Genomic DNA, 13,788 nt, shown 5'->3' with positions numbered 1-13,788 from the left:
TAACTCCATCGCCCCTGATCCGGCCAAGGTTGCAGCGGTGAGAGATTGGCCCCAACCAACAAGCCGTAGGAAGCTGCAACAGTTCCTCGGCTTCGCTAATTTCTATAGGAGGTTCATTAAGGGCTACAGTCAGGTAGTTAGCCCCCTGACAGCCCTGACCTCTCCAAAAGTCCCCTTCACCTGGTCGGATCGGTGCGAAGCCGCGTTCAAGGAGTTGAAACGACGGTTCTCTAATGCGCCAGTTTTGGTGCAGCCCGACCCTAGCCGCCAGTTCATGGTTGAAGTGGACACCTCTGACTCAGGGATAGGAGCCGTGCTGTCCCAGAGCGGAGAGACCGATAAGGTTCTTCACCCGTGTGCCTACTTTTCTCGCAGGTTGACCCCGGTTGAACGGAACTATGACGTTGACAATCGAGAACTCCTTGCGGTGAAGGAGGCTCTTGAGGAGTGGAGACACCTGTTGGAGGGAGCGTCTGTGCCGTTCACGGTTTTCACTGACCATCGGAACCTGGAGTATATCAGGACCGCCAAGCGGCTGAACCCCAGGCAAGCTCGCTGGTCCCTGTTCTTCGGGCGTTTTGACTTCCGGATCACCTATCACCCCGGGACCAAGAACCACAGGTCGGATGCCTTGTCCCGGGTACACGAAGAGGAGGTCAAAACTGCACTGTCGGATCCACCGGAGCCCATCCTGCCGGAGTCCACTATCGTGGCCACCCTCACCTGGGACGTGGAGAAGACCGTCCGGGAGGCCCTGGCACGGAGCCCGGACCCAGGAACAGGTCCGAAGAACCGTTTATATGTCCCACCAGAGGCCAGAGCTGCAGTCTTGGACTTCTGTCATGGTTCCAAGCTCTCCTGTCATCCAGGGGTGCGAAGGAGCGTGGCAGTTGTCAGGCAGCGCTTCTGGTGGGCGTCTATGGAGGCCAACGTCCGGGAGTATATCCAGGCCTGCACCACCTGTGCCAGGGGCAAGGCAGACCATAAAAGGTCCCAAGGACTTCTCCAGCCATTACCGGTGCCTCATCGCCCCTGGTCCCACATCGGCCTGGATTTCGTCACGGGCCTCCCGCCGTCCCAGGGCAACACCACCATCTTCACGATAGTGGACCGATTCTCCAAGGCGGCCCACTTCGTGGCCCTCCCGAAGCTCCCAACAGCCCAGGAGACAGCAGACCTCCTGGTCCACCACGTCGTCCGTCTGCATGGGATACCCACCGGCATCGTCTCTGACCGTGGTCCCCAGTTCTCCTCACACGTCTGGAGGAGCTTCTGCAGGGAACTGGGGGCCACCGTGAGTCTCTCGTCCGGGTACCATCCACAGACGAACGGACAGGCAGAGCGGGCCAACCAGGAACTGGAACAGACCCTCCGCTGCGTAACATCCGCGCACCCGACGGCCTGGAGTAACCATCTGGCCTGGATCGAGTATGCGCATAACAGCCAGGTGTCTTCTGCCACTGGCCTCTCCCCATTTGAGGTGTGTTTGGGGTACCAGCCCCCATTATTTCCCGTGGTGGAGGGAGAGGTCGGTGTGCCCTCGGTCCGGGCCCATCTTCGGAGGTGCCGTCGGGTGTGGCGCACCGCCCGTTCTGCCTTGTTGAAAGCCCGGACGAGGGCCAAGACCCATGCAGACTGCCAGCGGTCCCCGGCCCCTGCATACCAGCCCGGGCAGGAGGTGTGGTTGTCAACGAAGGACATCCCCCTGCAAGTACAGTCTCCAAAATTGATGGACAGGTTCATCGGCCCCTTCCGTATCCTCAAAGTCCTCAGCCCTGCCGCGGTGAAGCTCCAGCTCCCAGCTTCACTGCGGATCCACCCGGTCTTCCATGTTTCCAGGATCAAACCTCACCACACCTCACCCCTCTGTGCTCCCGGTCCGGCGCCGCCTCCTGCCCGGATCATTGACGGGGAGCCAACTTGGACAGTGCGCCGGCTCCTGGACGTCCGTCGAATGGGCCGGGGGTTCCAATATCTGGTGGACTGGGAAGGGTATGGACCCGAAGAACGCTCCTGGGTGAAGAGGAGCTTCATCCTGGATCCGGCCCTCCTGGCCGACTTCTACCGCCGACACCCTGACAAACCTGGTCGGGCGCCAGGAGGCGCCCGTTGAGGGGGGGGGGTCCTGTTGTGTGGGCCGCCAGAAGAGGAGGTACTGCTGGCCCACCACCAGAGGGCGCCCTGCCTGAAGTGCGGGCTTCAGGTACGAGAGGGCGCTGCCACCACGGACACAGCCGGGAGTGACAGCTGTTACTCATTACTTCCTGACAGCTGTCACTCATTCTTCATCACCTCACTCCATAAAACCCAGACGTCATCTCCACCTCATCGCCGAGATATCGTACTTCATTGAAGGTAATATCCTCAGCCGTTTTGTGTTACAATATATCTGTATATTGTGAGTGTTTGCAGGAGTACTGGTTCCTCTTTCTGTGGAAGCTGAGTGAGTGCAGGACGGCACTCTTTTTCCCTGAGGAATCACTGCGGTACTCATCACATATTGAGTGAGAGGTGGAGGTGGCATTCCCACCGTTGTTGTTGCTGGGTGTACACACACCCACACTTGACTGTCTTTGTTCTCGCCAGCAGTACCAGATCCAACAGTCGGAGACGGTGATCACCTGGGAATTCGGGACTTGGCGGCTCCAGTATTCACCAGGTTCAGTGGTGGCGGAAATCGTGTGGTTCCGGCCCTTCTCAGGACAGACGTCTTGTATCCTCGAGCCTGCCCACACGTCACCTTTGTAATTTGACTGTAATCATATTCTGAGATTGTCTGTATATTCGTTGTGCACATTTCACAACATTAAATTGTTCCTTTTTGGCTCATCTATTGACCGTTCATTTGCGCCCCCTGTTGTGGGTCCGTGTCACTACACTTTCACAACAAGTTGTTTAATTTTGTAGAAAAAAAGCAGATCACAGACATGACACAAAACTAAAGTCATTTCAAATGCCAACTTTCTGGCTTTAAGAAACACTATAAGAAATCAGGAAAAAAAATTGTGGCAGTCAGTAACGGTTACTTTTTTAGACCAAGCAGAGGAACAAAAAAAAGGTATCACTCAATTCTGAGGAAAAAATTATGGAATCATGAAAAACAAAAGAACGCTCCAACACATCACTAGTATTTTGTTGCACCTCTGGCTTTTATAACAGCTTGCAGTCTCTGAGGCATGGACTTAATGAGTGACAAACAGAACTCTTCATCAATCTGGCTCCAACTTTCTCTGATTGCTGTTGCCAGATCAGCTTTGCAGGTTGGAGCCTTGTCATGGACCATTTTCTTCAACTTCCAACAAAGATTTTCAATTGGATTAAGATCCGGACTATTTGCAGGCCATGACATTGACCCTATGTGTCTTTTTGCAAGGAATGTTTTCACAGTTTTTGCTCTATGGCAAGATGCATTATCATCTTGAAAAATGATTTCATCATCCCCAAACATCCTTTCAATTGATGGGATAAGAAAAGTGTCCAAAATATCAACGTAAACTTGTGCATTTATTGATGATGTAATGACAGCCATCTCCCCAGTGCCTTTACCTGACATGCAGCCCCATATCATCAATGACTGTGGAAATGTACATGTTCTCTTCAGGCAGTCATCTTTATAAATCTCATTGGAACAGCACCAAACAAAAGTTCCAGCATCATCATCTTGCCCAATGCAGATTTGAGATTCATCACTGAATATGACGTTCATCCAGTCATCCACAGTCCACGATTGCTTTTCCTTAGCCCATTGTAACCTTGTTTTTTTCTGTTTAGGTGTTAATGATGGCTTTCGTTTAGCTTTTGTGTATGTCCCATTTCCTTTAGGCGGTTTCTTACAGTTCGGTTACAGACGTTGATTCCAGTTTCCTCCCATTCGTTCCTCATTTGTTTTGTTGTGCATTTTCGATTTTTGAGACATATTGCTTTAAGTTTTCTCTCTTGACGCTTTGATGTCTTCCTTGGTCTACCAGTATGTTTGCCTTTAACAACCTTCCCATGTTGTTTGTATTTGGTCCAGAGTTTAGACACAGCTGACTGTGAACAACCAACACCTTTTGCAACATTGCGTGATGATTTACCCTCTTTTAAGAGTTTGATAATCCTCTCCTTTGTTTCATTTGACATCTCTCGTGTTGGAGCCATGATTCATGTCAGTCCACTTGTTGCAACAGCTCTCCAAGGTGTGATCACTCCTTTTTAGATGCAGACTAACGAGCAGATCTGATTTGATGCAGGTGTTAGTTTGGGGGATGAAAATTTACAGGGTGATTCCATAATTTATTCCTCAGAATTGAGTGAGTCCATATTTTTTTCCCTCTGCTTGGTCTAAAAAAGTAACTGTTACTGACTGCCACAGTTATTTTTCCTGATTTCTTATAGTGTTTCTTAAAGCCAGAAAGTTGCCATTTGAAATTACTTTAGTTTTGTGTCATGTCTGTGATCTGCTTTTTTCTACAAAATTAAACAACTGAATGAACATCCTCCGAGGCCGGTGATTCCATAATTATTGCCAGGGGTTGTATAAAAACAGTGCAATGGAGTCTGTGTCATACCCTGTGCAGGGAGAACTGGGACCAGATCCATGGGTGCATGCATTCTTCATCACGTTGTCAGATACCGAGTCCAACTTAAGATACAAAGATGGTTTCTTCACAGACAGTGGCTGCAGAATCCAGGAGAGCAAGTGAGAGACAGAAAAATAAAAGTGTTGCAATCTTTTCTTTTTTTATTTTTTTTCCCTTTAAATAATTGTCATCGGTGAAAATAACAAGGCACATTGTTGTGGTTTTTATTTATTTATTTATGAATTGTCCTTTGCAGTAACCAACAGGATCTAGCACTAACTGGATAATTCTTTTGAGCTAAAGCTGTGGAATGTTTGTCCCTTTGACAAAAATGCATTGCTGGGTCTCAAGATGGCACATATATGTTAAACTACGTACATGAACTAAATCAAATAAAAATGCATAAAACACTAAACAATGAATTGAAATCATTCATTACGTTATGTTTTCGGTTGCCTTTGTTTCTTTGTCTGTCTGTCAGCAGGATAACTCAAAACGTTTTGAACGGATTTTGATGAGATTTTGTGGAGTGGTTGGAAATTACAAGAGGAACAAGTGATTAAATTTTAGTGGTGATCCGGATCATGATCCGGATCCAGGAATTTTTTAAAGGATTCTTCACCATTGCAGGATAGGGGGAATTTTGACATTCTAGTTTCTAACTCCACAAAAACAAGGCAGAAAGGCTTGAAAAAAATTAAGGTGTAACATAGTCAAATGTTCTATCAAACAACAAAGTTTGGTGATGATCGGATCCGGATTCCGGATCTGGTGATCCAGAATATGCAAAAATATAGGGAAAATAGAAAATGTGTCAGTGTGAGGTGACAAATGAAGCTAGAGATGCACAACTAACACCAAATTGTAGCTGAATCTGTACTGATTCAGTAAGGTGTCATCAGATTTGATGGAGCTTCAAATGTTATGGAGCTAGATCCAGAAGAAAACCGCCATTACCAAAAAAATCGTTTTTATACAATAACTTTTCAACTAATAAAGACAAGTTCTACTGGTATGTTTTCATGGTCAAGGATGTCAAATATACAGGAAAGAAAAGTGTATGTATCATAGTTTTGGTTGTAACACTGAATTGTTGAATAGATCACTGTGCCAAGGAGGGAATCTCTTTAGGGTCAGTGACCCTATGGCTTTGGCGGAGGTTTGCACTCTCTGAGTGCTTCTAGTTTAATATAAAATCATCCCTTCTACATCCAGCTGATTTTGGACAATACAAATTAATCTGGGTTTTTTCTCTCTCATTTTGATGTGATATAAAATTATATAATTGTACCGAATAATGTCTGTGTGTGTCTGTAATACTGAGGTTTCTGGAATGTTATGTCTCTCATGTTTGAAGTATCTCCTTGATATCTGGCACACAACTTTACCTTAATGTTTCAGTGTACACTTACTTTTAGAAAAATTTTGACCAGATCTCACCCGGAGCCAGAGAATATCACAGGTTTTTTTTTTTCTAATATGGTCTGATTTGTGACATTTGTGACTTTCAGACAGTACAGCGAGAATTTGTTGTAAACAATATAAATACATAGATGTATAAAGTTCAAATAGTACACTATGAACATGACTAAGAATGTCATACTCACAGGCGAAGAAGAGCCAATCTTCTCCATGTACTCAATTTCATAGTCTGACCCTGAGACAGAAAAACACATACCGTATTATTTGCAGAGGCTGACGTTTAGCGCCAGATTGATGTCAGGGGAGGTCCGCTTGACTGAGCTGCTGAGAACAAGGTGGCTCCTCACTGGGTCAGAAGGTGGTAAAGAACTGGGATAATGGGCTTATATGTGTCACACAATAGTCTATCCAAACATGAGCTTTGAATTTTCTTTGAGGGCTGCTCTTCTGTTGTGTGCTTTCATCTCTGTTCACATTTGTTCAAACACAGGAGGCTGTAGGATCACGGAGGTCAGACTCACCTGAAGGCTGACGTCCGAGACTGTTCTCATTTACGAAGGTTGTGAGGTCAGACGGCTGAGGGACGTCTTGTGAGTCAGAAGTCAAATCTGCATCCATGTCATGCAGAGCTGCCCACTTGTGACCGGTAGAGGAGGCCAGCTTCTCCTCGTCTGTAGCGTGGTCATCCTGTGGGTGGACCGAGGAAGGTTCATCTACAGGTGAGTCCTGCAAACCAGAAGAGGAGGCAGTGAAAGAGATTACTGGAAGAAGACAAAGACAGAAATACAAAGACAAGGGCAGATGTAGAGAATAAACACTCACTTGAGATGGGTCAGACATTGCAGACTTCCTTGGTGACCTCTTCACTCTGAAAGTGTTACTGAGAAAAAGACAATCATCAAGATCCAGAACCACTCAGTCCCTGTCAACACTTTCACCAGATCTGTCCAACTGAATTTCAGCGACATATCTCAAATAGAATTATGGATTGTTACAAATGCTAAAAGGTGGAACACGATGGATCCATTAATAAGCAGCATCAATATTTTTGCATAAAATGAGGACATTATTTGCATGAAGCTACAGCACAACCATTTGTGTAACAGTATATAGTGAAACTGTTGTCAAGATGAATAAATCAGCTTAGTTACTGTGTGGTCAAAATGTGCTCTAAATAAAAAATTCATGTCAGGAACAGAGCTTTTCTCATAAATCTTCAAAAAAATCAGATCCTCAACAAGAATGTCTTTGTTAATGTACATGTAGTAACTTAAATGGACATTGATGAATGTATCAAAATCTAGCACTGTCTGCTTGAGTATTTTACTTTTGTTACCTCAGGCCATGAACCTGCAGCCAATTTTAACCCATTTGGTGCCACCTAATGTGCACTGTAAAAAAAGTCTCTTAATTTACACTAAAGTACTAGCAGCGAGAGCTGCCCCCTTCATACTGCCACTCTGTAGAATTATTGTAAAGTTATTCTACAGTGTGCCTAATGAAACATGCCACAGTTTATTACTGTCAAAAGATTACAGTACTGTCCCACTGTTAAATTACAGTAATTACACATACAGTAAATCTGTAAAAAAAAAAATAAATAAATACAGTAAAGCAATAACATTTCATTGGCCTTCTCCCATTTTGCTTGGGGTACGCACTACAGCAGGGTTGATACACATGCTGATTTGGCTTTTCTAACACAATTCCAGTTGCACAAGTAGAATGGGACCTGGACTGTGTGTGTGCATTCGTGCGGGCATGTGTGAGACAGCTGACAGATGATTGCTTCAGAAATATGCTTAGCCTCACCACATTTATGTCAAACAAAGGAGGTGCAACACAAAGAATTTATTCAGAACTGAGATCATGTCCACTATGTGTCATATGAACAATATGAGGGCTGAAAATGTTCATAAAAATGAAAGTGCTCAAACGGATAGTCGTTAAAAAGTTTAAAAAGAAGAAAAAGAGGTCTACCCTCCACAGAGAGATTTCTGTGGAGTATTTGTGCTTCTATATAAATTGTCTCTTCAAGAAAAGGACTCCTCCTTCAGTCTGCAGAAATCTAAAGGAGGAGAAGCTCAGTTTTTTGAAGAAAACCTGTCAAAAAGTAGGTTAGCTTCACAGAGTGTGACCACAGTAACTGAGTCTGAGTTAAGAGGATCTTCCAGAAAACCTAGTTTTCTTCACCTTGGGCCAGTCTCCCATTGCTGGTGTGCTGCTGTCAAAGTAAGTGAAAGTAAACATTTGGGTACAGTATGCTGTAATTTGGATCTTCTGTTCTCTTAGCAAAAAATAATTTGGATCTTCTGTTCTCTTAGCAGAAGCCCCCTTCTGATCCTTCTTTGCAACATGAAACCCATGAAAAGCATGTCACACTCTTCAACAGAAGACAGTTTTGAGATGTTCGCTTTTTGAAAAAGTATGGGAAGTGTGCTGGGAATGGTACATACTCACGTGTATTTTGCAAAAATCAGTTTTACTCATATGCAAAAAGTATGGAGACACTGCCTTGTTTTGTCTTAGTAGAAGGAATATTTTCTCTAATTTGTATGTTTTGGTGGGGGGGGGGGGGGGAACAGAGTGCACAGAGGGAAACCCACGCCAACACCTGAGCACGAGAGGAATTAAACCCAGATTTTTCTTGCCTCTTTACTGTGAGGCAAGAGCACTAAATGCTGCTCTGCCATGTTGCTCCCCCATGACATGAAATTTGCCTTAAAGAAAACATTGTCTGTTTTTAAAGAAAAGCCCACAAAAACAACAGAAACCATTCAAACATTTGAAAAGGCTGCCAAGCAAAGATGGCATAAAATGTCTGTTTTTTTAGGCAGTTTATCCACGTGTGCAGCACAATTAAGTTTAAATGATATTTTTAAACAGCACCTCTACAGTAGAGGCTGATATTTATTCAGGAATCCCATGGGTCATGGGATATATCTACATTAGTTAAATGTGTATCACATTTAACTAATGTAGAGCTTTAAAACATGAAAATAATTTGGTTTGCTACAGTTAAAATCCTTAAATAGATGGAAAAGTTTAAATGTGATTATGTGGACACAGTTGTAAGAGTTTGCAATGTTTGTGTTAATAGCAAAAAGGAGGGATTACTGAGATCATGGCAACATACTTTTTAACATAAGCCACAATGAATTATGGGTATTAAAGGCTGAATGGTGGTATTGTCCCTGTACTTACAACAGACAACATAGAGAAGACACACCCCTGGACTTCCTGTGACATATGAGAATACACAGACACAGGTGACAGAGAGACAGACAGTGGACACTGGCATAGACCAAAGTGGACCAAGACACACACACAACACAACAAAACCTCGCCAATAATGATGGAGACATTTTTAAACATGAAGGCAGAGTTTTGTGATTTGACTTACGATTTGATGGGAGTTTTTTTCTTCTTGGCAGGTTTGTTCTGATTCTGGTCCTCCAGTTCTCCAATGTTATCATTGTCATTTTCAACATCATAGTCGTTGATTGGCAAGTCAAAGGAGGCTGATGCCTTGGGAGGTGAGTTGTCCATCTTGTTGAGGGATTTGAAAGGGTCTATAGAGTCATCAAAGTTATTGGGATCAAAGCTATAAGAAGGTCTGGATAGTTTGGGGGAGTTGGCGATGCCTTTTTTTGAAGAAAATGGGTTAAAGTTTGGATCGTCCCACTTGTCAGGTTCAAAGTGGTAAGATCCTTTAGGAGCAGGTATTTCATCTTCATTTCCATTGTGGGTTGCTGGAGGGCTGTTGTCCAGATGTTCTGGTGGAGCTGATGGAACCTTCTTCAGCCCCAGCTTTGGTTTCCTCAGAGGCATCTTATTGGCACCAGGCTTCTTGCCCAGTTTGGGTGGGGGAGAAGCCTGATGTGAGACCCCACTGTTCTCCTCAGAATAATCAAACTCCAGCCTTAGTGACTGATGTTTGGTGATGATCGGTTGCTCTTCAGGGTTTGTAACCGTCTCTTTAAGGAGGGCTGGCTTGCTGTGTTGAGGTGGCTCCCCAGTAGGAAAGGGGGGACTCACTGGCGGACTTGCAACAGGAGCACACAAGACAGTTTTACGCTCCAGAAGAGGGGAGTTGGCAATTTTACTACCTCCTGTCTGGAATGGATTGATGTTATCAAAATTGTCTGGATCCCACTTATAGGAGCCACTGGGAGGGATTGGAGATTCTTCTTTGATAGTTGGACTACCAGGTAGAGGGGAGTCCTCCTGGCACAAGGGTATGACAGGGATGGCAAGGCTCTCCTCTTGCCTGGTATGATTGGTCTCCTCAGGGAGAGGGGGAGGAGTCTCCACACAGCTCTTCCTTGTCTTTCGAAGTGTTCCTCCCGGGCTGGAGGGTGCTTCTGCTTCTTCCTGCAGCTGAAGAGGGCTGGCAGTTCGTGGCTTTGTGTGCTTCTTATTCTCTGGGGTGAAGCTGGATGAGGCCTGTTTTGGACTCTCAGGATTGGAGTTTTGTTTGATGATTGGCTTCTTTTTCAAAGATCCAGAACAAACTTTCTTGGGCCTGTGGATTGTCCCTGGGGTGCTATCAGTGCCTATGCTAAACGACTCAGCATGCGGACGAAAGCCGGTTGTACATCCATCTAGCAGATCACAGTTGTCTAGTTCTCCTCCCTGGAGGCTGAGGGAACGAGTTAATGAGTGACTGGATTCTCCAGAAAAAAGCTCAATGTTGTATGTGCCACTGGCTGCAATGGGCTTGTTCTCATCAAAAACAAAAGAGGAGGAACGGCAGGGAGGGCTCGTTGAAGTCACGTCAGAGGTGAGGTCATTGACAGAGGTCTCTGTGGCTGCAGCAGAAGAGATGGAGCAAAAACAAACATTCAGATAGTTTTCTATGGAATCTAGGGGTGGAATGTGTCACACATCGTGATGAGCACATCGCGGAGCATATATCAAATTGCATAGTTTTTTTCAAAATGTGCATCATGATACTGTGAAAAGTCAACTACTGCATGGAAGAAATTTTCAATTCAATTTATTCAATTTATAAAAGCGCCAAATCACGACAACATCCCCCAAGGCGCCCCACATAAAACAGTTCAAAATGAACCAAAAACAACAACTTTAAAAACACAATTAAAAGCAAAAATTAAAAGAATAACATTTTAAAAGATTTTTTAAAAAGCAGAATAACACACTATATTAACCAAAGCAGTGACAGAAAAAATGTGTCTTCGGTCTTGATTTGAAGGTCTCCACAGTATCGGACTGTCTTATCGACAATGGGAGACCATTCCACAATACTGGGGCACGATAAGAAAAGGTCCTTTGAGCAACAGACTTTATGATTACCATCGGGACACAAAGCAGTCCTGCATCAGATGAGTGCAAAGCCCGGGACGGTACATAGGGTTTAATCAGATCAGCTAAGTAGGTCGGTGCCAGTCCATGAACAACTTTATAGACTAAAAACAAAACCTTAAAGTCTGATCTCACAGAGACAAGTAACCAATGAAGGGATGCCAGAACAGGTGTAATATGGTCAAACTTTCTGCTCCGTGTCAAATGTCTGGCAGCAGCATTCTGAACTAATTGGAGACCCCTGATACTGGACTGCGGCAACCCTGAAAATAGGACATTACAATAATCCAATCTGGAGGAAACAAACACATGAATCAGGGTCTCAGCATCAGCCGTGGACAAAATGGGACGAATCCTCGCTATATTTCGCAAATGGAAGAAAGCACCTCTTGTAACACCTCTAATGTGTAGACCAAGGGTGGGTAGCAAGGGCCAAGACAGTGCAGGTTTTCCTTGCAACCAATCACCTCACAGGTGGGTTGCTGATGAGCTTCTCCCCTGAACATAAACACCTGATTGTCAATGAAATCACCTGCTGAGACAACTGACCATGAATGAAATCACCTGCTGAGGTGACTGGTAGTAAGGAAAACCTGCAGTGTCTCGGCCCTTCATGGCATGATTGCCCACCCCGGTGTAGACCAAAGGACAACACAGGGTCTAAAATCAGAAATGGCAACCTCTTGCAGAAAAAATTATACATGGTTTATAAAATATACAAATATTAAACAGATAACATCAGATTACACTTCAGAGTAATTTGTTTCTTTAAAGTTAAGCAGCAGGGATAATTTCTACATAATGAGCATTGTAACAGCGTTGTAATTTTGTATTGTAATATCAAATCGCAATAGGTGTATCATGATATGTATCATATGGAACTAGTGTATCGTTCCACCCCTAATGGAAATATAAATCAGCATTTAAGAATTAAAGTTAATTTATATCACTGTAAACTTTAATTGTCTTTTTTTTTTAAGTTGTGATGAAAGCAGGAAGGCTAAATAAGAGATACACCTGGCATGTAATGCACAAAGTGACTAAAGCTGAAAATGATACAGTGAAACTACCACCACCTAGTGGATCAAAAAAAAGGGCAGTTAAAAAAAAAAAAGAAAAAAAGACACTATATGTGAGAGTTAAAGTGTTCACCATTTTCATTCTTCAAGTTGATTTTGTGAGTTTTCCTGCACAAGCAGGGGTGGTGACCAAGTAGTCAGTGCGCTTGGTTTCAGCGTGGAAGGTTGAAGGTCGAACCCCACTCCTGCCACAGTTCTCCATGTAATGTGGAGTTGTGTCAACAAGGGCATACGTCGTAAAACCTGTGCTAAATCAACATGCAGATCCGCTGTGGATCTCACGAGGGATCAGCCAAAGGGACTTACTAGAGCTTTTCTCCACATGTGAAATGCAGTTTCATTCCACTAGATGGTGGAACAAACCTCCTTTTCACCCCTCATTGCTGTGGTACCTATTTTGCCAGAGCATACCTTCTAACAACTGACCCAACAAAAAATGTAATTCTCTTACTGTACCTATGTCAGTGGATGTGAGTAGTTGGTTTGGAGGTTCTGCAGGAGAAACAGCTTTCACTGGAGTCGTGGATTCAGGGGTCTCAAATGCACCATCAGAATCTGAGCTCCTGCAACAAAAGAACACGTTTACATCAGTGAATCCTCTGATTATATTGGAACTATAAGCATCAGCATCACAACTGGTTCAATTTTTTCTTTAGATTGTAAATGACACCCCTGGCCCCAAGCCCTCACCCCAACTTCTTAGAGGAGCTGTTCCAGTGTAACTCTTTAAAGCAAAGGTATAGTCAGATAAAGGTTTCACCATCTTATATCGCCAATATGATCAAAATTAACCTTACAGGATTTTGAGCCACGTGAGTTAAAATACAGCAACAAGGCATGATGACACTTTTTGTGTTGACATAATAGATGATGCAGGTGAAGGATTTCTGACCCTTAAACGGCCTTGCTACACTATATTTCTGAGTGTTCCCATCATGGAGCCAAAGAAATGCAGTAGACCTTCAATTGTGAGTGCAACTGCTCAAATTGCTCATGATACAAAATTGAAACAGAAAGAAAGCCATGTACACAGCTAATGCCCACATGGAACCAGAGCTAGCAGGATCTCCGGAAAGATTTGCTGGATATCTGCTGGACAGATATGACAACATTCACAGTGCTAATGTTTTGCTTGATTTGCCAAAATGATGAAGTGGAGAGGCTAACATTTTCTCATACCTTCATGAGACTATATATGTTTGGTGGTAGGGTCCAAGATAGAAGTGATAAATTCTGAGATCCCACTTGCCACTGAATGCAGCATAACCTTCGAGCATGCACACCATATAATTCCTCCATAATATTTGCAAGATCTCATGGAATAGACTCCCTATATTTGTCATCCCCCCCAATAAAAATAAATAAATATCACCTATCAAATTACCTATAGTTTTGCAATA

The 13,788-nt window shown here is 44.0% G+C and overlaps 1 protein-coding gene across 9 annotated transcripts in view; it reads right to left on the bottom strand.

Annotated features, from left to right (window-relative positions):
* The window catches only part of tacc2 (transforming, acidic coiled-coil containing protein 2), a 62,834-nt gene that overhangs the window by 33,444 nt on the left and 15,602 nt on the right, over window positions 1–13,788 (bottom strand). For 6 of the 9 annotated variants that reach the window (XM_034185332.1, XM_034185327.1, XM_034185326.1 and 3 more), the window contains exons 2-8: window positions 12,845–12,951; window positions 9,388–10,795; window positions 9,189–9,224; window positions 6,807–6,864; window positions 6,506–6,710; window positions 6,170–6,219; window positions 4,551–4,660 (exon numbers count right to left, since the gene is read on the bottom strand). In XM_034185332.1, coding sequence (XP_034041223.1) covers window positions 4,551–4,660; window positions 6,170–6,219; window positions 6,506–6,710; window positions 6,807–6,864; window positions 9,189–9,224; window positions 9,388–10,795; window positions 12,845–12,951 — 1,974 coding nt within the window. Of the gene's footprint in view, window positions 1–4,550; window positions 4,661–6,169; window positions 6,220–6,505; window positions 6,711–6,806; window positions 6,865–9,188; window positions 9,225–9,387; window positions 10,796–12,844; window positions 12,952–13,148; window positions 13,155–13,788 lie in introns of all 9 variants that reach the window. The other 3 variants (XM_034185334.1, XM_034185329.1, XM_034185328.1) reach the window with 2 other exon arrangements.

The sequence above is a fragment of the Thalassophryne amazonica genome, chromosome 13, assembly GCF_902500255.1.
Source record: "Thalassophryne amazonica chromosome 13, fThaAma1.1, whole genome shotgun sequence".
Classification (NCBI taxonomy): Eukaryota; Metazoa; Chordata; class Actinopteri; order Batrachoidiformes; family Batrachoididae; genus Thalassophryne; species Thalassophryne amazonica.
Note: the sequence above shows the minus strand (reverse complement) of the source record. Positions and strands in the feature narration are given on the sequence as shown.